The 22,715-nt window shown below is 64.9% G+C and overlaps 1 protein-coding gene across 5 annotated transcripts in view; it reads left to right on the top strand.

Moving 5' to 3' along the window:
• EXD3 (exonuclease 3'-5' domain containing 3) overlaps positions 1 to 21,935 on the top strand; it is an 85,468-nt gene extending 63,533 nt beyond the window's left edge. For 2 of the 5 annotated variants that reach the window (XM_034664887.1, XM_034664888.1), the window contains 7 exons: positions 7 to 60; positions 287 to 418; positions 15,109 to 15,202; positions 15,464 to 15,556; positions 16,339 to 16,502; positions 16,950 to 16,988; positions 17,284 to 21,935. In XM_034664887.1, the coding sequence (XP_034520778.1) occupies positions 7 to 60; positions 287 to 418; positions 15,109 to 15,202; positions 15,464 to 15,556; positions 16,339 to 16,502; positions 16,950 to 16,988; positions 17,284 to 17,445 (738 nt within the window). In that variant the 3' untranslated portion in view covers positions 17,446 to 21,935. Of the gene's footprint in view, positions 1 to 6; positions 61 to 286; positions 419 to 3,503; positions 10,147 to 15,108; positions 15,203 to 15,463; positions 15,557 to 16,338; positions 16,503 to 16,949; positions 17,174 to 17,283 lie in introns of those variants that run through there. The other 3 variants (XM_034664885.1, XM_034664886.1, XM_034664889.1) reach the window with 3 other exon arrangements.
• The last annotated feature ends 780 nt before the right edge of the window (positions 21,936 to 22,715 follow it).

The following is a 22,715-nucleotide window of genomic DNA, read 5'->3' as shown; positions in this document are numbered from 1 at the left end:
GCACAGGTTGCCAGGCAGGAGGGAAGGATCATCTTGACATCAGGGCTGCCGTACCACAAGGTGAGGGCCCCTCACCTTTCCAAGGGAGCCTCAGCCTGGCCCTTGGGCCACCCCCACCCCGGGGTCTTACCATGGGGCTGATGGGAGTGGGGGCTGACCCGACACTGCTGTCCCACCCTTGGGGGGCTGAGGGGTGGGCTCTTGGCCCCGGAGCAGGGGGAGGGGAGGCGGGCCTGGAGAGGTTTGTGTTCCATGGCGGCAGCTCAGCAGCCACACTTCTGTGCAGCTCCGGGCCCAGGTCGGGGCTGGGCGCTGCCTCTCAGTGGACTGTTCCCTCAAAGCCCAGCAGCAGGCGAAGGCCGTGCTCAAGCATTTCAACGTGCATGTCACCCGTGCAGACATCTTCAGCCGCTGCCAGGTGGGTCCCATGTGCCCAGGCCTGCCTTGGGCTGGTGTGTGCGCCCCCGGCTGTCAGGAAGCCACTTCCGTGATGGGCAACACCAGCACGTCTCTGGCTGATGGCAGGACAACAGGCCATGTGCCTTGGGGTCTGTGCTCCTGCAAGCAGCAGCCGCCACTGCCCCATCTGTGGCATTTCCTCGTCTTCCTCCGACCCCCACTGGGGCCAGGGGTGGCAGAGTGCTGGGACTGGCATGGCCAGGGGAGCAGCTCACATGGGATACCTGTTCAATCCAGGCATTTCCTCCCGTGTCCAGGGCTGGCCTCCCACAGGGCTTCTAGTCCACTGAAGTTGCAGCTGGCTTGGGGGAGGGGGTCCCATTTTTGGAGGGCAATGTCCACAGCCACAGATGGCCACTGGGTCCGTCCTGACCTCTAGAAAGGTCTAGGTGAAGAAATTACCAGGTCAGGGCAGCCATATCCAGGGTTAAGATCGGAGAGGGGTCTGGGGCCTGGGTACCGTCTGCTGATTGGGCCGGGGCGGGGGGGGGGGGGCCTGGGGGCATTGAGTTCCTCCAGCCCCATGCTGTCTGGCTGAGGGGGAGCTGCTGCATGTCCGTGCTCCATGTGGGGCCTCCATGGGGTACAGTGGGCAGAGAGGGCCTCGGGGCCAGTCCTCTCACGCTCCCGTGGCTCCTGGTGCAGAGTGCTGGCTGTTCCCAGGATATCTTGTAGTTGGAGTCACAGTGAAGCTCTGTCAGGACCACCTCCCTAAGCCCAGTTGCTCGGTGGACACTGGGCCTCATCTCCACTGTGCCAGGGGAGGGGTAGCCTCTTGCCAGGCTCATGGGACCTCAACCCACAGGCCGAGTCAGGAGACTGCACCTGAGGGCGGGCATGCAGCAGAGTGGGAGGGAGGGAGGAGGGCCTGGACCCCCACCGCCAGGCCTCAGGTGCAGTCTGTGCAGACCCCCGGGCCCCCTGCCCTGCCGGCCCTGACAGTGGCTGACCCAGTGGCGGGAAGTGCTCCATGGGGCCTTTTCCTTCAGTGAGCTCTGGGAGGACAGGAACCCTGTCTGCTGCCTCTCTTTGTGCTCAAGCCGACAAGTGTTGTAAAGACCCCAGGACGTCCGGGACGCCTGGGAGGCATTTTAATGAGCTTTTCAGAGCCTCTGCTGCTAAGTTTTCTTGAGAAAACAGGAAGTTGGGTAGCTGGGAGGAAACCCCCACTGGCGCCCCGGGAAGCCTCGTGCTGGGGAGCAGCCTGACCTCCTTCAGGCCTGCGAGGGCATTGAGCCACCACACCCCTGCACAGAGAAAAGCATCCACGGCCTCCCTGGCCCCGCAGCTGGCAGCCTGCAAGCCGAGGGCCCCCCTGCCCTGCCAGGTGGGAGGGGGCAGGCCGCAGGCTGTGCGTGAATGCCTGCGGGGCCTCGTGGAGCCAGTTCAGAGGCTGGGAGGCAGAGCTGCACCGGCCCTGATAGGGGACCATCCGGTGCCCAGGCCGGAGAGGTGGGCGCTCAGCCACCCAGGACAGAAGACAGCCCATGGGGGGACAGTGGGGGGGGGTGCTATGGATGTGCTGCCACAGGTGGGACACATTCGGAGGGTTCTGACCATCGGGTGGGGGGTGGGAGACCTAGGAGCAGCTGCTGGGCCTGCCCAGAGGAGAGGGGGCTTGCCCCTGAGCAGATGAGCAAGAGTGGACTCAGAATACAGTTTAGGGCTGTGCCTGGGTTCCTGGGTTTTAGGCTTTGCCCTCGCCGGTGGGTCTGGGCTCCCCGGGGTCTGGTCTGGAGGTAGGTGCACCAGGCCACCCAGGCTGGGGAGAGGCGTGGGGGGGGGAAGCCCCAGCCCCCTGCTCGTCTGGGGGCCCTGCCTGGCACTGTCCGTATTTGCGGTAGGCGTGCACCCGCACGAGGCCAGCTGGTGAGGAGGACAGAGATAGGGTCCGCGACTTGGGACCATGCAGCCGCACTGGCCGAGAAGCAGAGGGCAGCCACCCCAGTACCAAAGGGTGCACCGGGCTGGAGGGGATGGGGTGGGGTCCCAGGCAGAGAGTTGTGTGTGTGGCCGCACTCAAGGGCTGGCCGCTGCGTGGGCAGCAAGTGGGGGTGCAGGTAAAAGGCTGTATCGACACCTGATGGGCCTTTGTCAAGAAAGGGCCCAGGGAGCCCTCTGGTCCCAGGGGTGGCCAGTGGCCTCCAGCTGAGCTCAGCTCCGAGGGTCCACCCAGGACCCTCCCCGGGTGGCAGATAGCTGTTTAGGAGGGCCTATGAATGTGCATAAGGACCCTGAAAGGCCAGCATTACAGGGCCAGGTGGGCAGAGAAGGGGGTCTCTGAGAAGCCAGGATTTCTAAATTTGGACCCGGCCGTGGGCACCAGGGAGGCATCTTGGGAAGGGTGCGAGGACTGAGTGTACTCCGGTCAGCGAGCTGGCAGCGTTAGTGCCTAGGCCTGAGGCCAGGGTCGCCACCAAGGTTCTCAGGCCAAATACCCAGTTACTGTGAGACAGGTGGCTCACTGACATTGGGCGGTTACGTGGGAGCACCAGGTCTGGGCAGGCCTCCGGCCACATTCCCACCAAGTGCTCCCGGAGCCCCTCCACCATGGCATTCCCAGCTGAACCCCAGGAGCTCAGCCCCATCCTGCACACTGGCCACCCCAGCTCCCAGCCCAGTGCCGGGAGAGACGCCGTTCTCGGGGCCAGGCAGGGTGGGCCAGGGCAAACACCAAGAGGCACAGAAGAGGAGTCCCGCAGATGCTCCAGGGTGACAGCCTGAGGCTCACACGACGACAAGGCTGGTTCCGTGGGGTTCCGTGGGGCTCCACAGGGCTGTTGGCTCATAAGCCCATCTAGGCATCAGAAGGTGCTGTCCACTGGCCAGCAGAGAGCATCACATTCGGGACTGACCCAGGGAGGGCCTGTGTGCAGTGCTTGGCCTTCAGGGCCCTGTCCCGTGCTCCGGTGGGCCTGAGCACCCTGGCTGATGGCTCAGAGCCTCTGTCGCCCCTGGCCCCTGCTGGAGCGGGCTGCCTCCCTGGAGACCTCCCACTGCCAGGCTGACTTTCCATTTTCCTTCCCTTCCTTGTGCTATTTTAGTGCCATTCCCAGAGGGAAAACCCACTCGACACACAGAGCATTCCCAGAGCGAGCCTGGCCACTCTCTGGGCGGGCGCATCAGGGTACAAGGCTGGACATGCAGAGGGAGGAGGCCCGGCCCAAGGCTGGGTTAGGTGCCTGGCCAGGGGTCCATGGCCACACCTCACCCAGTGCCTAGCCCCTGACCCCAGGCTGTGTTGACGTTCCATGTGGCGTGTGCCCAGGGCACAGGGTCCGCCTTCTGGGGCATCTGCACGTGAGGACAGCCGTGCCAGGGCCAGAGCCAGGTGGTGGAGGCCTGTGGCAGGCAGGGGGATTGCCCACCTGCCCACGCCAGGGATTCAGCGGGTCTCATGTGGTGGGCAGGATCGTGACCCCTGAAGCTGGCGACCTGGGCCTGGGATTGGCCATCAGGAACATCCGCCAAAAGGACATTCCCAGTGCCGTCCACCATGGGAAAATATTTTATCAAAGAAATTTGAGTTAAAAAAAAAGCCTGAGCACGAACCCCTGACATGGCTAGGCGTAATGTCTATTTTTACTGTCCCTCTGGTCCCCCTCCGCTGTGGTGGGGAGCAGGCTGTGGCCCCCGTGTGGAAGTGGGAGAGTGTCCTGGGAGTCAATGACGTTGGCCTCCGGAAGTGGGCACCCGGGAGGAGAGGCCTCTGAGGGATGGTGACCCCGCCTTGGGGAGCTCTCAGGCAGTGCTGGCTGCAGGATCCCCAGGAGGGAGAGGGTGTTGGGCCAGAGAGAAGCCTGCAGTTAGGGGAGGCCAGACCTTGGGCTACAGGCTTACAGGCACCCGGGAGGCAAGAGGGCTGGGCAGGGGCCCTGGGACAGAGGTGGACAACAGCCCAGACTGATGTCTGGCAGGGGAGGGAGGCAAGCAGAGGGCTCCCAGGACCTAGGGATGTGAGGGGACTCCAGGGCAGCAGACCCCCGGCACCCACGCCTGGAACCCAGGGCTGCGGCACCTGGGCCTGGCCCTGTCCCTGGGCCTGCAGACCCTCCCTCTATCCTGATGACCAACTGCAGACCAGGGACCGACGGGAAGAGGGGCAATGGCCGCTGACCCCGCCCCTCCCCAGCCTTTGTGCTCTATTGCCCCCAGGCCCGTTCCCACACTCGGTGCCCCCAGGGTCACACAGGCACAAAGGCTGCAGAGGGGTGGCCACCACGCTGCACGGGGAGAGACCCCGGCCCGCTGGCTCGGAGGCTGCAGGAGGAGCGGCTGTGGGGGCTCTGGAGGGGGATGGGTCAGGAGCAGCTGGTGTCGGTTTCCGCGCCGTCCTGAGACCTCAAGGACAGTGGGATCCACCAGCAGGTTTTGGCAGGGACTGAGGCCAGCGTGCCCCCTACTCAAGATGCTAGCCAGGGTGATGGCCCAACCAGCAAGCTTGGTGCAGTCCCCAGGGGTGACAGCAGTGTGGGCCTGGGGTAATCACCGCATGAGGCCACCTCCAGTCTCTCCCCACAGCTTGGGGGGCCACCCCCTCTGCCCTCCCTCCCTTCCAGAGAAGCTGTGGGTCTCAGCCAGAGCCCCAGCTTCTGTTCCCACCAGATGGCCCTGGGGGACGAAGAACTTGGACCCCATTGGCCTGGGGGCCCCCCAGCTTCTGGTGGCCCTGATCTGACCCCGGCCACTTTAGGAAAGAGCCTGGGCCAGCATGACAGCCACACTTGCATCCTGGACACTAAAGCAGGGCTGTCTCTGGACGCCAGCCCGTCCAGCAGCCAGCTTCACGTGAGATCCTAACCCACAAGTGGCACTGGTGTCATGTGTCCACGCCAGGCCCTCTGCCCCCAGCCCACGCTTCCCTGGGCTGTGTCGTCCCTTGGAGTGGCCTGGGCTGAGAGGAGGTCTGAGGGCCAGCCCTACGCCTGTGGCCTTGAGACCTGCTGAGGCGTCTCTGGGCCAGCGCCTGGGAAGGTTGGTGTGTGGGTCCCCAGCCCCGCTAATGCCAGGCCCCCACCCAGGTACCCAGCTCCTTTCTCCTTCTCATGTCTGTCTGTGTGGTGGGGGCCCAGGACCCAGCAGTCAGTGATCATGTGCTTCTCATGGGCCTTCCCATCAGCGGTGTGGGGTCCCCTCTGGACAGGGCTTCTCGGGCTGTACCCCCTGAATGTTGATGGAAGAGTGAACACGTGTCCTGTCCACGTTCAGAAGGGGTTGACGTGCTTAAAGTTGAAATTCAGAGAGCATGGGTGCACCCACCCAAATGGGTGCTTCCTGCTGCCCTGGCTACAGTGTGAGGGGACGGGAGCACAGGTGCGCGGACACTCACGATGCGGGTGGTGTTGGTCGCCTGGGCAGACACAACCATGGCCCCAAGTCAGGCCCCTGGGAGTATGGGGGAAGGACATCAGGGAGGTTCCCCCAGCCAGCGCTGGCCACCTCAGGCAGGACGGTGCAGGCTTGGCCATCCGGGCCAGGGTGTCATCTGAGCTGGCCAGCTGAGGTCAGGAGTGGAAGAGGCTGGGCGGGGCAGAATTGGCCATGTGGGCACCCTCAGCGTCATCCTCTTGGGTGACTGTCCCAGACACCCCTGACAGTAAGACAAGGCCTGGCACCCAAAACACAAAGTCTGGGGGTGTGGCCGTGTCTCTGGGGACCAAGGTCCTTCCCCCTCTCTGCTCTGTGCCTCCATGGGCTGCTGTCACCCTGCCACTACCCAAAGCCCCGAGCCATGGAGTATCCAGAACCCCTGGCCAGACCTTTGAAAGGCCAGCCCCTCAACCTGCCACACACCAGCATCTGGTGAGAACTGGCCCCTGGAGATGGGCCTTCCATGGGGCGGGGGGCACTGGATGCTGGCGAGGCCTCCCAGCTGGGCAGGGAGAGGCTCAGGGCTGCAGAGCGGAACCCCCCCGCCCCGGAACAGTCTGAGGGACCCCGAAGCTCAGGGAGAGAGTAGCATAAGGCCCCCCATTGCCAGGGTTGGGGTTAGTGGCAGGTTGAGACACACACCCTGATGTCAGCACACCGCCGCCCGCGGCTAAAACATGAAATTCAAATTTCAGCGTCCATAAATAGTTTTCTTGGCAGCAGCCCCGCCTGTGTGTTCCTACACTGCCCACAGCTGCTTTCTCAGGGACCCACTGGCCCTTGCAGGGGCCTGACCCATGCCTCGGGGCCTGGCTGGCCTCTGATGGGGGGAGGTGGGCACTCTTCTTCCTTTTGAGCAATTGCCAGCCCCAAAGCAGGAACGGGGCCCGGGAGCCAGGGGGCAGTCAGACCCACGGTCCACTCAGCCCTAGATGTGGGAGCCAAGACAGGCCTGGCTGGCCTCAGGGGGTAAGGCCAGGGGCAGCGAGCCCCTCGGGGCTGCAGATAAAGGCGGCCACAGGCAGCTGTGGATCGGGTCTGGGAAGGGTCCACCGGGCAGTGACTGCTCCATCCGCATCCTGATGGGGCAGGGACCAGTAGATGGCCAGTGCTGCGGGGCACCTAGCCACTTTTCCCTCCCCTACTGGCGCTGGGGAGTGGGGTCTGTCCCCTTCCTCCTGCTCTGGGGCAGTCTGTTCGCTGCCCACCCACTGCCCTGAGGCAGAGCCCCTGTGCATGGAGCACATTCAGGACGAGTGTAGACCCCAAAGGTCTCTGAGGGGAGATGGGGCACCCAGGGCGGAACAGCATGAGCGAGGGCCAGCCAGAGATGGGGAGGGGCCTCTGAATAACCCTACAAAGGGAGAGAGGCCTGCGCAACCGCCCCCGAGCCCTGCGCTCCTCCCTGGAGGTGGGGGAGTGGGTGGTGGAGGGTCTCTCAGAGAAGCGGGCGGAGTCAGGCTCTGGCAAGGACTGCTTCTTCCTCCCCCCATCTTGGAAAACCCATTTCAAGGCACAAGTGGTGGTGGAAGGGACCACCTGTCCTGGCCTGACTCAGTGGCCCTGGGAGGAAGCAGGAAGAAGGGCCAGGGGACCCCTGCCCGGTCCTCAGCCCCCAGTCACCCTGGCTCCCCACATACTGTAGCCCCTGCCGCACCTGGGCTCCCACCTTCTCCATCTGGCCTGCCAAGCCCCAGCTTGGCTGTCACTTCCCCCAGGAAGGCCTCCAGGCCCCCAGCCCCATCGCTAGACCATCACCCTTTGGAGGAGTACTTTGGGGCCCCTCTCTCCCTTGGCTGGGAGCACGGTGGGGCAGAGCTGCTCTGAGTGAAAGGCCCCACAGACCTTAAGGCAGTTTCAGACCCCAGGGTGCAGGGCTTGGGGTCCCAGACCACTGCCTGTTGTCTGAGGGCCTGGCTCCACTTGTCTGGGGAAGCCGGACAACCAAGGCTGCTCCCCAACGTCCTTAGCCTGTCCCCCATTGCCCCCCCACCCCGCGGCCCTAGGTGGGAGGGGTCCCCCGGCCCCCCTAGCCCTGGGTCCTGGCGCGGGAAGGCAGGCGAGCAACCGTTTGCTTTTGAATCTCGGCCGGGTGTCCTGAGTGGCCCTTTCAAAGGCCGGCCGGGGGCGGGGGCCGTTCCCAGGCGCGCCCCGCCCTCCCCGCCCGCCCCTCCTCCCGCTTTCCCACGCGGCCCGGCCGCCGGCTGGTTCTCACGGCCCGCTGCCCCTCCCCCGTCTGGGAACCGCCGCACTGCGCCCGCCGCGCTGGGGTGCCCGGGAGCCCCGGGATGGGAGGTGCGCTTAGTGGGGGTTCCTGGAGGGGGTGCCGCCTAGGGGTTGCTGAGGTTGCCAAGGGGGGGGGTACAGAAAACAGCCCCACCCCCACCCCCAGGGCCTAAGGTTAGAGGACATCCTCTGGCCCAGATTCTATTTGATTTAACCCAGGGCAGGTGATAACAGCCCCCCACACCTCATGGAGAGACCTAGGGGGCCCTGGCTGTGCTTCCCTTGTGCCTGGGGACAGTGAGCACTGACCCCTCACTGGGTCACTGGGGTCTCCCTGACACGGGAGCAGGTCCTGGGGCCTCTTCCTCCAAACAGCCTGGAAAGGCTAGGGCACGGACTTCACAAAAGCAAATACAGACCCCCGCTAAATGTGAACTTCGGAAAAGAGTGGCTACCTTCTCACATAGAAATGTATCCCACACTTTATCTGAAATTCACATTAGGGCCCCAGTTCTCCCTGGCCCCCACTGGGGGAGGGGGGCTGTGACCATTCTGTGTCAGGCTCCAGGAATCAGGGCAGGAGGACTTGGCCACCTATCTGGGCCCCACGGCTCACACCACTTGGCTGGCCTCCCTGGATGTCAGCCCCAGCCCACCCAAGTGAGCTGGAACGTGGGGTGCCATCTGCCCAGCCTCAGAGAGCCCAGACTGGACTGTTGGCCCTGCTGTCCCCACACAGTGGGGGCTGTGGCTGGTGCAGTTGGGGGAGGAGCTTTCAGGAGCTCAAGCACCCAGGGTGGGGGGGACACCCAGCAGGAAGCTCACCTGCCCCTCCTTGTGGCTGCTTCCCAGGGTTCAGGCCTGCAAGCCCCTGAGGGGCCTGGGGGAAGGGCCATGACCCTCCCATATGTCCCTGGCCAGGGTGACCTGGGCAGGCAGTGCCTCCCATTCACGCCTGGCTGACACGTATGCTGCGTCCTGGACACTGAGCTTCTGTCCAAGGCTGGCTCCTCACTCCATCCACTGCCCTTTCCTCCTTCCCTCGCCATCAGGGCGACCAGCAGGCTCAGGGATGTCCAGGGCGGTCTTAGGGTGTTCACCCAGCCGTGGCAGTAGGGGCCCCCCCTGCGGGTTGTCAGCCCCCTCGTCCGCTCTGCCCGCATGATGACAGCTCTAGAGCTGGGCACTCTACTCCCGGAGAGTCTGGGGCAGGTCCTCAGGAAGTCGACGTGGACCTCCTGTCCTGGCAGCAGGAGGAGAGCCCGGCCGGAGGTTGGGGGTCTGGCTCCCGCTGCCAGGTATACACCTCCCTCTGCGGCCAAGGTCCCCGACCTGCAGTGCCAGGCTGCTGAGGCTGCTCCCACCTGACCCCGTGCCCTCAGAACCAGTCTTGTCTGCTCCCCACCTGCTTGGGGAGGTGGCTATTCCCGAACGTAGAGCCCCCCAGGAACGAGCTCCTGTACTGCCCGGCGAGATGCACACAGGCTCCTGCCTACAGGCTGCCCATACACACAGACACACTCCTGGGGCCAGGGGAACACGCGAAGTCCCATCCACTCACCCTGAGACACCCGTCACACCAGGCCTGTGTCCACACCGTGGAATGCCCGGTCCCATGCCCTCCTGTTCACACCTCCGACTACGGCTCACGTGCAGACAGACACTCAGCCACTCTGGCGCTGGGTGCTTATGAGAGGCACACCTGCGGAGCCCCAGCTCACACACACACACATACACACACACACACAAGGGCCCTCACACAGCATGCCCCAGCACTTGTGGCCCCTGACTCCCTCGGGAGCCCATGCCCTACTCTGTCTGTGGAAACACTGTCCCGGCCCCACAAAGGGGATGGGCAGTGGCCAGGTCAGCGAAGGGCTGGGCCCGTGAGAACCGACCTTCCTGGACCTGGGGGCAGGGCAGGCATTGGAGCAAAGCCCCTGCAGGGCTGCCATCCCAGGTCATAGACATCAGAGGTGGAGGCCAGTGGAGGGCCATGAGCCTGTTCACAGATGGAAAAGAATTATTGTTGCTTTTTTGTTTATTTATTTATTTATTTGAGAGAGAGTGCACCCACAGGAGTGGGGGGTGGGGGGGTACAGCAGAGGCAGAGGGAGAAGCAGGCTTCCCACTGAGCACAGAGCCCTGTGCGGGGCCCAATCCCAGGACCCTGGGATCCTGACCTGAGCCGAAGGCAGACGCTTCACGGACTGAGCTCCCCAGGCGCCCCTATGGGGAGGTTTTAAAACCCGATGATAAGGAGCGCCTGGGGGGCTCGGTTGGTGGAGCGGCTGCCTTCCGTTCAGGTCATGATCCCGGGGTCATGGATCGGTCCCGTATCAGGCTGCCTGCTCGGCGGGGACCTGCTTCTCCCTCTGCCGCTACTCCTCCCCCTGCTCGTGCTCTTTCTTGATATCTCTGACTCTCTTTCTGAAATAAATAAAATGTTTTAAAAAACAAGAACAAAAAATCCTTCCCACGAAGGCCAGTACATCATCTGCAGCCGTGCACCCCGCCCAGGGCCTGGGGCCTGGCCCTTCTGCCCCCAGCATTTGTCGCTGGCCAGCGGGATGGGGATGACACCCCACAGGTGCCCCGTGCATCTCAGCTGTGGGCCATCCACAACTGCAGTCCCCCCGGCCCGTCTCCAGTGCAAAATTGGGCAACATCCCATCCCGGGGGCCGGCAGGGTCTTTGTGGGCAAAGCTGGCTGATGCCCTGGTCTTGGAGGAGGGTCACAGCCCCAGCGTCGGGGGCAGATGGTTCAGGGCCTCACGAGGTGTGGCCGGGACAGCGTGGGAGAACGAGGTGTGGAGCAGACCCAGGCCTCATTGCTTCCTGCCGGGGCTTCGGTCCCGCCCCGTCCAGCGAGGTGTCAGGCCAACACCCCAGGGCAGGGGTCTTTCATCCCAGCCCTTTGGCCCTGCACCCGGCACCATTTGTTGGGGCGGCTGTGGAGGGGTCACGGTGGATAAGGCAGCCTGGGAAAGCCTTGGGACCTGACCATCTCAGGACAGCAAGTGTGGACAGTGAGGGGAAGTGGTGCTTGGCAGGGACCAAATGGGCAGAAAACACTGCGGGAACAGTGACACTGGTGTCCTGTGGCTGAGATCCTCCAGGGCCCCCACTCCCCTGACGTGAGCATCTGAGACGCTGGCTGCGTGTAGGTGTGTTCTGGGAAGGTGCCGGAAACGAAAAACCCTTCTCAATGCCATGCTGGCTTTTCCCACCAGGTGGTGGGTTGAGGGGAAGTTGATTTTCCTCTGCTTTTTTATGCTCTGGTGTTCTCCTAATTTGCTCTAAAGGACCAAGAAATGCCCATTACTCTAGAGCATGTCACAGCTTCTGAGCCGAAGCCCCCGTCCGCCCTGCCTGTGGCGTCAGAAAATCCTAGCACACGGCCTTCCAGGGGCTGGGTCCTCCCATCCCTTACGGGGCGTGGGGGCTGCAGGCGCTGGCAGGCGCTGCTTGGAGCCCAAACAGCACTTGCCATCAGGCTGGAGCCAGGTTTCTACAAGCCCGCCCCTCGCTCGGAAGACTGGAAAGCCCTGATAGCAGGACACCGGCGTGGCCCAGCCCTGTGCCCCACTGGGAGCTGGGGCCACAGCTCTCAGCTGCGCCAGGTGCCCACTGGACAGGGAAAATGGGGCCAGCCTGCAGTGGGGAGCTCAGGTCACAGGCCTGGCTGCTGGTGGAGCGTCACCCGCACCCTCCACTGGGCTCCCAGCCTAGGCAGGTGCCTTCCTGCTGCCCCGCACCCTGAGGAGCATGGGTTGTCTGTCATGCCTCATGCCTTGGTGAGCCCCAGGTGTGGCTCCTATCCCACCCCCCTCTCTCCCTCTAGGCAACCAACAGAACTCAGTGCTGCTCTCAGCCCTGAGAGGGGCTGCTAGGCCCAGGGGTGGAGTTGCCTCCTGGCCCTGCTCGGCACGTCCCGTGGCTCTGGCTGGGGCTGCCCCTCCGCTCCACACCTGTGTACCAGCTGTCCACTGGTGGCACACAGCAGACCCCCATAGGCCCACAGACCAGGGCCACCTATGTGAGGCCCGTGTACCCGGGGCAGGTGAGCATCTAGGAGCGGTGGGCGCCCAGGGCAGCTGGGCACACAGACATTTCCAGGGACAGAGTTCAGGACAGATGCGGTGACCTTGCCTCTTGCTCGGCTCCGGTTCTGCTGGTCACGACCACTCCCGTGGGTGGGTATGGCTGTGATTCCTGGGCTCAGAGCTGAGAGCAGGCCCACTCTTGGGTATGGCTCCCCACACCTGGGAACTGACCCCTCAACCCCCCCCCCGCTGCCCCCTGCCAAGTGTTAGCCTCAGAGGAATGGACAGCTATCCCTGTTGTACCCTCTCCTCACACACCCAAGAAGCCCAGAGAACCAAACCTCCTGGAGAAGTGACCAGAGCAGGCCCTTCCCACCCTCCCCAGGCCCTAGGGAGGGGCAGGGGACTGTCGAGGGCGGACCGAGAGGTCAGGCCTGCCTAACGGCCGATGCATAGGCCCCACCAGTCCCCAGGACCAGGCCCTGCTGGCGGCCCAGCCCCCAGGAGACAGTGTCCCACTCGTGGGCTAGTGCCCCTGCCTGAGGCGGTCCCCAGGCACACGGAGTGCCCTGAGTCGGGACAGCATGGCAGGTGTTAGCTCCGAGCAGCTATAGGAGCTGTGGGAAGCAGGCAGGCAGGTGGACTCCTGGGACAGGGAAGCCAGAAGCCTTCCCAGCCCCTCCTGCCCCCAACTTACCGGCCCCTCCCACCCAGCCTGGCTCTGGGGGTGGAGGCCAACCCTACCTTCTGGCTCCCAGACTGAATGAGGGTGCACAGAGAGCAAGCCGGACTCACGGGACCGTACCGGCCAGCCCCCGTTTTCCAGGGCCTTCCCCAGGACCCCCACTGCTGTCTGCCCGGACCCACTGGCACACAACCCCTCTCCTGGGGGTCAGTGTGAGGACCCTGGTGAGGGGCCCTAGCAGGCCGAGGGCCCTGTGACTGTGAGCAAGTTAGCCCTTCAAGAAGCCCCCTTTCTTCAAAAGGAAAGGGCAAAGGCTGCACCTCTCTGGTGTCAGGAGGGGGCCTCTGCTGGACTGGCACCAAGTCCATGACCAGGCAGGCGGTAGGCCGTGAGCCCCAGAGGGCAGGCCGCAGCCTTGCTCCAGGGGTGGCTGCTGCCCGCCCACAGCAGGCAGCCCCACAGCAGACGGTCAGGCAAGGGTTGCTGGGCCCCACAGTGGACAGGAGATGGACAGCGAGGCCCTAGGTGCTGGTCCTTCCTACAGATGGGGAATGCAGGGCAGAGAGGGGGTGAGCGTGCAGAACCGGCTCTTCCAGGTGGAGGTGGGGGTGGGGCAGGGCCTCCCAGGCCCTATGAGGTGACAGCAAGGGCCCGGCTGTGGGCAGCCGCCGTGGGAAAAGCGGCACCGGCGGTTCCCGAGGGTGGGGCCAGGTCCTTGTGGATGGCACCGGTCGTTTGTCTGCGTGCGGTGACTCAGCGTGACCTGGCAGCTCCGCCCCGGTGTGGATGCCAGGCCCGGTCCCGGCCGGGCGGGCAGAGCCCTTGGAGAGGACCCCACCCCCTGCCCGTGCTCCATCCATCTCACACCTACTGGCCCTGACCTCTCGGGTGGCCCGCACAGGAAGAGCAGGGGTGGTGGGCAGCCCAGGGCCCTACTGCCCACTCATTCTCTGCTCCTTCCCCGGCTGGACCTGGAGTGACCACGGGCCAGACAGGCGGCCAGGGCTCCGCCCGCACCACACGCTGGGAAGGTCCCTGGATCCCTGACCGGGCGGCCAGCCCCCCCTCCCCGCCCCCAGACTCCCTGGGCCGTCTGGTTGGCAGAGGGGGACGGGGGACAGCAACTCCCTCAAAGAGGCAGGAAGAAGGGTCCTGCCTGGGATCAGCCCTGCCCCAGCCCCACCTAGGCCTCCCGGCGGAGGCGACCCCACCCACCCAGCACTCCCAGGCCCTGGCTCCCGATGCTGGATGTGGAGCCATGAGGCCACAGGTAGAGCAAGCTCAGTGTCGAAAGGCCCGTGGGAAAAGGGCGTGTGGGGGCAGGGGGGCACCGCCTCTGACGTGGGCACACCCTGAGGCTCCAGGGGCCCGTGGCGGCCGCCTACCCACTCGCCCCCAGGAGCCGTGTCACCCAGGGCACTGGCCAGGCTCCTCCAGGAGGGGCCGAGAGTGATCCCGGGAGTACAGATCGTGGCCCCTCCTCCCTGTGGCCTGGGAACCCTGCAGGCCCTGCTCTGGGCTCAGCTTTCCCCCTGCAGGCTGACCGGTGTGCAGGTGTGCACGTCTCCATGGGTATCGTGCCTACCTGCCCGCCGGCCAGGTCTCTAGAGACCTGACCCCTCCCGCTCTCCCTTGGGGCCCTCCCCACCTCACCCTGGGGATCCTGGGGTCCCTCGCCCTGTCAGGCAGGCCCATCAGAAAGCAAGCCTGGGCCAACTGTGTGGGGAGGGCAGGATGGGCCCCAGAAGCCCCCGCCTCCACCGGGGTCGCCGTAAGGTCAGCAGGGTTGAGCTGAACTCCTCACAGGGGCCCATGGCATGTCCTAGACAAGGACCCCAAATAGAAGGAAAAGTGGCTTCCCTCTTGATCTGTCACAGATGTGGTGCCCAGTGGGGACAGGCACAGGCAGCGTCAAGAAACATGGACGCTGAAATGGCCTGGCTCACCCCAAGACCAGCTGAGGGGTCAGCTGTAGGGCTGCTTACGCTGACCCCTTAATGCTGGGCCCTGTGTCCCCTACCATGCCGAGCCAGGCCAGGGCTGCCCAGGCCTGGCTTTGCCCTCAAGATCCCAGGGGTTGGGGAAAACAGCCCAGGTGATAGCAGAGTGCCACAGGGTCTCGGGAGCCAGAAGAGGCTGCCCAGGGCCCACTAGGATCCAGAGCAGTCAAGGAGGGGTCCCAGGAGGTGGTGTGCCCTGTTTTGCAGAGACAGGAAGGGATGTGTCATTCCCTAGCCAGACCTAGAGCTGCAAGGAGTGCGAGGCTGTGGGTGGGAGGATGGAAGGAGCCTCACCTGGCCTCGGCACCCCTTCCGTCCCCAGGCCTGTAACTGTGACCAGTACCTGAAGGTTTCCAAGGACATGATGAAGCAGCTGGTGTGGCTCAACAGCCACCAGGAAGGCCCCAGCAGCACAGGTGTGTGTGCCCCACGGGGTTGGCCACGGGCTCTGTGGGGTCTGTGGACAGTGGCCCAACGACTGGGTACTCCCAGGATGAAAGTGCACGCACGGCCAGGGGCTGGTAGGAAGAGTGTACAACGTGCAAAGGTCGCAGGTCCAGGGGACCGGGCATCTCTGACCCTCCTCGCCCCTCTGGGGTGGCATCCCCCACCCTCTGTCCAGGAGGCCCTGCGCAGAGAGAGCACATGCATGCCTTGTCCCCTACCATGCCTCACAGGTCAGCACACCTGTTCACTTGCACACACGTGTGCACACATGGGCATCTGCTTGCACATCTCTGCACCACTGGCCCTCGCTGAGCCATCTGAAGGTAGGTGAGCCGAGACAGACGGGAAGGAGGGCAAACCCCAGAGGTCCACGCCCCCCAACGAGGGGCCCAGCCTCAGTTTCCGTGTTTGTAAAACCGGAAAGAAAAGGGTACAGAGCACCCACAGACTTTGAAGTTGCTCGCCAGGACTGTGAGTGTGCCCAGCCATTCCTACCACTGGCACCTCCACCCTCTAGAGAGAAGGACCCTGTGGCAGGGGCACCAGAGGGAGCCTGGCTGCTGCTCCCTAGCCTCCCAGCCCTTCCTCAGTGGAGGGCAAGGATGAAATGGATAGAAGAGTGTCTTGAGACACCCTCTGGGGGTCAGCCTGAGGCCTGGGTGCCTCTCCAGGATGAGGACATCCCCACTTGTTCTTCCTGCCTCCCTGTGAGGTTTGGGGCCAGAGTGGGGGCCACCCACTCTTCAGGTGAGCCAACATGATGGCCTGTGCCCAGCCCCAGCAGCTCTCAGCTCTGCGAAGGGTGACCTTGACGCCTTCAAGTCCCAGGAGGGGAGGAGCAGAGCATGTGGGTGCCGCCCGCAGGGCCCCTCTGAGCCCCCAGCGCTCACCCACAGGCTCACTCCTGTCCTGGGGTAGTGGGCAGCACTCCTGAAGGCCGCCTGGTACCTTGGGGGCCTCCAGGCAGAGGCGGAGGCTGGACGGGCCAGGGCAAGCTGGAGAGGGAGGTCGTGGCCTAGCTGGGTTCCAAGATGGCAGCGGGGCGTGGGTGAGGGGCTCCTCCAGTCAGGCCCCCGCTGCCGCTGATCTGGGGCCGTCTGTGCAGAAATGTCTGCTGAGCCAAGGAGGAAGGTCAGCAGAACCAGGGAGGACACTTCTCCCACCTGCTGGCAGGTGCTCCTCAGCCGTCACCGCCTCAGCCCTGCACTGGCCCCTCGGCAGCCCGCAGCCTGGCCATCTCCCTGGCGTCTCCTTGCGCTCTTAGCGGGGGTAGGGACCCTCTCGCGGAGTCTGAAGATCACTTCCCAGGGTCTCTGCTGGCTACCCTGAGCTCCAGCAGGTCCCCTGGGCCCCTGCCCGCCTGCTGTGGGGCGGGCTGTGATGAAATGTGCTCCCCTGGCAGCGGCTTATCTGCTCATCGCCACAGATGGGATGCCCCCGCCCCCACCCGCCAGTTCTCAGGCCCCCAAGTGCCCTAATTGGCCAATCTCACGCCCAGAACTTGTTTCCCAAGGACCTTTGAGCCCCAAGAACATTCCAAGGTGTGAGTTCCCGTGGGAGGGGACCAGGCTGGCACCAAAACTCCTCAGCCCCCTGCCCTTTGCCCTTTTTGCTAAGGGTGGGGTAGAGGCTGGGCGCCTGGAGGGGCACCGTGGGCACTGGGGCTACCAGGCCCCATCCTTAGGACAGTCCCCCATGTCTTTGATTGATTAACAGGTGATGAGGCCCCCCCAAGCGAGGACATACCGGAGGCAGGTAAGCCCCGGGACCACCCGCAAGGACACGTGGGACCACCCCTGAGGACACGTGGGTCTCGGACACAGGGCCCCACCCCAAGCCAGGGTTTGTGTCCTGGCCCAGTACAGAGGATGGTCCTGTGCCCTAGGTGAGGGGTGGCGGCCGGGACCGGAGGGAAGGGCCAGGGGTCCTTGGGTAAGATGAGGGAGGGGTGGGTGGGTGGGGCAACGTAGGGAGGAGCCGCCGGAAAGAGTGGGGTGGAGGGCGGACGCTCGAAGGCTGAGCGCTCGGAGCCCTGCTTCCACCTCTGCAGGCTCGGCCCCAGAGGAGGCCCCTGGGGGCTACACCTATGACCTGCCCTGCCGCTGGCTGGAGGCGGCCGACCTGCAGGCCAGCGCGCCCGCCACCCTGGGCAACGGCACCCGGCTGCAGCTGGCAGGGGTCCCAGAGGGCGTGCTGCGGCGGCCGGGCCTGAGGCACTTTTTCTGCTGCACCGGCTGTGGCAAGGTCTTCTGGGAGGGCTCCCACCTGGGCCGCATCACCACACACTTCAGCGAAGTCCTGGGTGGTGCCCCCAGCCCCTGGAAGCAGAGCTGAGCCCCCACCCGCCCAGCCAGCAGGCCCTCCTAGGAACAGCGCCCGAGGCCCGCTGGCCTGCCTTGCCCCCTGGACCCCCGCACACACGTCCGTGCCCCCCACCTACGTGCCAGCAGGGTCCCAGCCCCGCACAGCTGCTGGAGCCGGCTGGAGGAGAGAGAGAGGTTTTCCGCACAGTCGGAGTGCTCGGACCCTGAGCCGAGAACCGCCTGGCATTCAGGAATGAGGCCGACGGAAGGTGGGAAGGACACGCCTGGTATAGGAAATCGCACAAAGGCCCAAGGGTGGGACCCAAGTGGCTCCCCGTCCGCGGGGCTCAGCGGGCTGGTGGGGGGGGTAGGAGCACACAGCCCTCCCCACCCCCCGCGCTGGTGGCCCACTCCCTTCGCTGTGGCAGCCCCACCCCCACTACCCCGCCGTGCTGGCCTTGTCAGTCCAAGGGCCAAGCCTCCAGGCCAGGCAGGACAGGACCCTCCCGCCTTCCCCAAGTAGGTCCCAGCCGGGCTGGCCTTAGGACCCTCCAGTTCCGGGGAGTAAGATGGTGGGATCCTGCTGGGGCAGGGCCCTCTAGGCCAGATGTGGCTGGGGGGAATCTTCCTGGGGACTGGGCCCCGCCCTGCCTGCTGCAAGGGGCAGGGCAGCCCCCCTCTAGGCAGACACCCACTGTGATTGGCCTGGAGGGGCGGCAGCAGCTCTGAGTGTGCTGCCTGGGCCCCTTCGCTGGCCGCAGCTTGACCCCACGGGCCTCTTTTCCTCCCCCCACCCCCAGCCCCCAGTCATAAAGGAGGGCAGCCGCCGAAGCCACAAGGGGGCCCTGCACGCAAGAGCCCCCCCTCACAACTGCAGGAAGCAGCGGCTTCTCCACCCACTCGGAGGGAAACTGAGGCGCGGGCGCCTATTGCTGGCACCCCGAGGGCCCCGGGCGCCGGTTGCCAGGTGGGCGGGGAGAAGAGCCTAGACTGCATCTTGCCCTCGCCGCCTCCTCCTGGCTCACCCCCCAGGAATGTGCCCCCCCAACATCCCTTTCCTGTCCTTCCTGCCTTGAGCGGAAACCAGCTCAGATTTGGCTGAGGAGCCCGGCGGAAGCCTCGGGCTGCTGGGGCCTGGGGGCTGGGGCGGGGCTGCTGCCTCTGCCCGGAGCAGGGCGCACCTGCAGGCCCAGGTGTGACGGCTTCAGGTACAGGTGGGCACTGGCCATGCCAGGCCTGCCTCCGCCCCTGCCCATGCTGAAAGGCCACACAGACATCCTGCCACATTCCCCATCCTCTGTCCCTGGAAGTGCCCACCGAGTGCCAGGGGCTCAGCCCCCAGCACCTCTGGGGCCAGCCGCACAGACGGAGGGAGAGGCTCCGAGGGCAGAGCCAGGCCGAGTGGGCACTGTGTCAGGGCCAAGTCTGCAAACTGGCCTTCCCCACCCTATGGTCACTGCTGAGCCTGAGGGCCAGGCAGGGCTGCCAAGGTGAGCAGGCAAGCCAGACCCCCGCAGGCGTGGGGACCCTCTGTGGTCAGTGTGCTGCTTCCAGGAGCCAGACCACCAGTCCTGTCCTAGGAAGCAGCCCTGAGCATGCTCTCCCCTGGGAGGGTTAGGAGGAAACCGCCAAGGGTGCTGGCCCCGCTGCCCCAGCCAGCTGCTTCCTGGAGACTCTGCTCTGACCCAAGGCCCTGCTGTTGGTTGCAGCTGGTCCTCAACAGAAAGAGGCCAGAGCCAGGGACAAGCTTGGAGAGACAGGAGACGAAGTGTCCTTCCTAACCTCCAGGCAGGCCCGTCCCAGCACCCCTCTATCCCGCGTACCCTCTAGAAGGAGGAGAGGGCAACCAAGTGGGGCCCCTTCTCACAGCGATGCCTGCCTTCCCACCTCCCCACCCCTCTGCTGCCCAGACTGGCTGTCTCCCTCCGGGGACCCTCCGGGGCTCATATGCTCACTGCCCGCCCAGCCTGGCTCTACGGCAAACCCCTGGTCCTGAGCCATCACGGGGTCAGCCCACAGAGCTTTCTGAGGCCCCAGGGCTGCCTTAGGCCCCTTCCCAGGCCAGGGGTCAGGCACCATGCCCACAGGGTGGGCTGTGGTCCTAGTGCCAGGCCGTGCCCTGAGCGGCCAGCAGGGCAGGCAAGAGTTGAGCAGTGATTGTCTGCCACAGTTCCTGCCCCGGGCGTCCTTCCTCCGCTCTGGCCGAGGGCTGAGTGTTTGTTATTTGATCTCTATCCTCTCTCGGCCCTTCTACCAGGTGTCTGGGCTGCTGGGAAGAAACACTCTCCTCTTTCCCACGCTCCCCGACACATTTTAATGAATTAGCTGGAAGCCCCGCCCCCACTGCCCGCCTGCCTGCTCACCCTCCCTCCCCCGCCTAGTGCCTTTAAGGTGGCCGCAGGCCTTGGCCCAGCTCTGGCCAGCCGCCTCTTGTGCGCTGTCCTCCCCAGGCTGCCCCACCCAGATCCTCCCAGCCCATATCCCAGAATGCTCCCCAGGCTGCCCCACCCCTGCCCATGTTGCTCCCTCACCACCCACGGCTCTGAGCCTGGAAAGGAAGGGGGTCCCCAGAGGAAGAAGGGGGCCCTCTGCGACCCCGGCCTCCACCTCGCCATGGCCCTGCGGGGTGGCATCCCCTGGGCCAGCATCCTCGGAGCTGACGCAGAGAAGGACGGGGTGCAGCTGTGTAGCCAGGGTTCAGGGCGTGCCCACAGATCCCAGGTCAGGGGTTTCTCCCTCAGAGCCAGTGAACCGCTTGCCTGATTGTGGAAGTGACACCATCAAGAAAGCCACAAACACCAGAGGGGGGCTTCTCTGAGCCCTGGGGCAAGGCCTGGCTGATGGCGGGCCTCTCCCCCTCCCTCCAAGGCATTTGGAACAAATGTCCTCCTTTTGGACTGTTCCTTCAGCAAACATTTGGAGCCAGTGCCCTGCAAAACCCTCTTCCCCTCCTGCCCTGGACTGGGGCAGCTCCTAGGGTGTGGAGCGCAGCCGCTCAGGACGAAATTTCCCTCCCGGCCCCGGTGGAGGAGCAGAAGCTGCCGTGGGAATTCCAGCCGCTCCCCAGGGACAGCGTGACCATCCCCTGCACCCCAAGATGGCAGGCCTGACTACACCTGTCTGACCCTCACACCGAACCCTGGGTGGGGCAGGAGGCAACCTCCAGCTAGACTCTCAGGGCCACTCTGGCCACGCTAATCCAGCTGGGGGACACCCAAACTACCGATTTCATGGCCGGTGGTGGCGGCCGCACATTCCCACACGGAGCTCACAGGGCCCCTTTGTCTGCCCTCCCTAAGCCTGTGCGCTGTCAAAGGGACTTTTCTCCCAGGCTCTGCTCCCAGGCTCAACAGGGTCTCCAAGATGTCCTTCTTCAGGTCTAGGGACCTGAGCCCACCTGGGCTGGGGCCTGTCTTTGAGCCCACCGCCTTCCAAGGACAGCCCTGGGCACCGTCCAGAGCCAGATACACGTTCTCAGAGCGCCCTGCCGTCCTGGCCCAGCCCCGTTCCAAGGAGAAGCAGGGAGCTAGCTGTGTGTCTACCGAGCAGGTCACAACCCTGCACAGGGTCCCATGCTCACCTGTTCTGAGGGTCACTGTCCAGAAGGGACTGTGGGGCCCAGTGGACAGGGCCTTTGCCCTCTTCCCTGGTGCTGGGGAGATGCAGGGAAGTGGGTGCTGGAGGCAGTCAGGGGCCCTGCGCTCGAGGTGTTCTCAGTCCAGCAGCAACTGTTCCCGGGCCCCCTTACTGGGCCCAGGGACACTTCCTGGTAAGATGAATGGGACAAGGGAGGGGCTCCTGATACCAGCAGCACCCCCAGGTCACAATCACAGCTGAACCTAGCACAGGGCTCTACTGAGCCCAGGCTTACCCACCTGCACAGTGGGGAGCTCCCGGTGGGAGCAAGTCTGAGCAGAACAGTCGGACCAGCAGCCAGACCGCTGGCTTCAGGGAGACCAGAATGAGGGACTCAGGGAGCTCTGGCTTCCAGGAGGACCCCCGGCCAGTCAGCTATGGTCAGGTCTGAGGGCAGCCGACCAGAGGCAGCCAGCCCTGCGGTGGCCTTCCCCAGTTTTTCCTGCGGTTTGGCTGTAATGCCTCCAGAGCACAGAGCAAGATGGGGGCACACCCACGTGTGTGTCCAGACAGGGGGGCACCAGGCAGCAGGGTGGTCTCCGAAGATGAGGCCCGGGGCTGCCTAGTGGGAACCCCCAGCCGACTTCTGAAGGAATGGAAGCCAGGGCGCGGCCCTGCTGCCCAAGGCCTCCTGCTCTGAGAATCGAGAATCGTTCCTGCCCCATTTCCAGCCACCGCAGCCCAGCTATAAACTGTAAAACCCTAATGAGGAAATTTGGCGGCAGTATGAGAGCACCAATAAAAAATGGGTTTACAGTTTGGAAATGAGTCATTTCTGGGTTTCCTTTCCGAGCGGCCCTTGGCGCCTTACCTGGGGCTGCTCACCTGGCCAGGCCCCGCCTGTCCCTAGTCGTGCTGATGGCGGTGGCCCAGCAGAGGGAAGCAGGCCCTGAGGTCCCGCTGACTGACCTCCTCCCCGCCCCTTGGAGGCGCTTCTGAACCGGGGGTGGCAGGGAAGGGGGGCAGCCCAGGGCTTCCTCAGGTACAGACCCGGCTTCTTGGTCAGGGTGGGGCCTCAGGGTTTGGCTCCTCAAGCCCATCAAGTTGGGGAGTAAATGCGGGACGACCCGTGCCGCCAGAGGCGCCGCCCGCGTGCGGGAAGGACCGCGTGGCTGGGGTCACACGCCCGAGCTGTTCGTGGAGTTGGCCCCCGCGTGGACCTTGTATCCTGGGGGCCAGGCTGGGCCAGTCTTGTTGCCGCGCACCCGGCGCGTTAGGGACGCGGAGGGTCGACGGCCGGCGCTCCGGGAGCGCGGAGCGAGACCGGGATCTCTACCCGGGCCTCCCGGGTCTGAAACGCCCGCGAACCCCCACCCTGGGGAGGCCGCCCTCGGGTCCACCTCGGGGCCGCGCTCGGCCGGGGATCGGGCCTGGCTCTGTCCGAGCAGGGAGCTTGGAATTCCCCGGGTGGCCGAAGGGAGAGTAGGCGGGACGACGGCGGAGATGCGGAGAGCCCCAGGGCGCGTGGAGCAAGGACCGCCTCCCCCAACCACCGCCACCTGGCCCCCTGCCGGCGACCAGCGCCGCCTGCCGCGAAGCGCGC

The sequence above is a fragment of the Ailuropoda melanoleuca genome, chromosome 7 (assembly GCF_002007445.2).
Source record: "Ailuropoda melanoleuca isolate Jingjing chromosome 7, ASM200744v2, whole genome shotgun sequence".
In the NCBI taxonomy this organism is placed as follows: Eukaryota; Metazoa; Chordata; class Mammalia; order Carnivora; family Ursidae; genus Ailuropoda; species Ailuropoda melanoleuca.
This window is presented reverse-complemented; position numbering and strand designations above follow the sequence as displayed.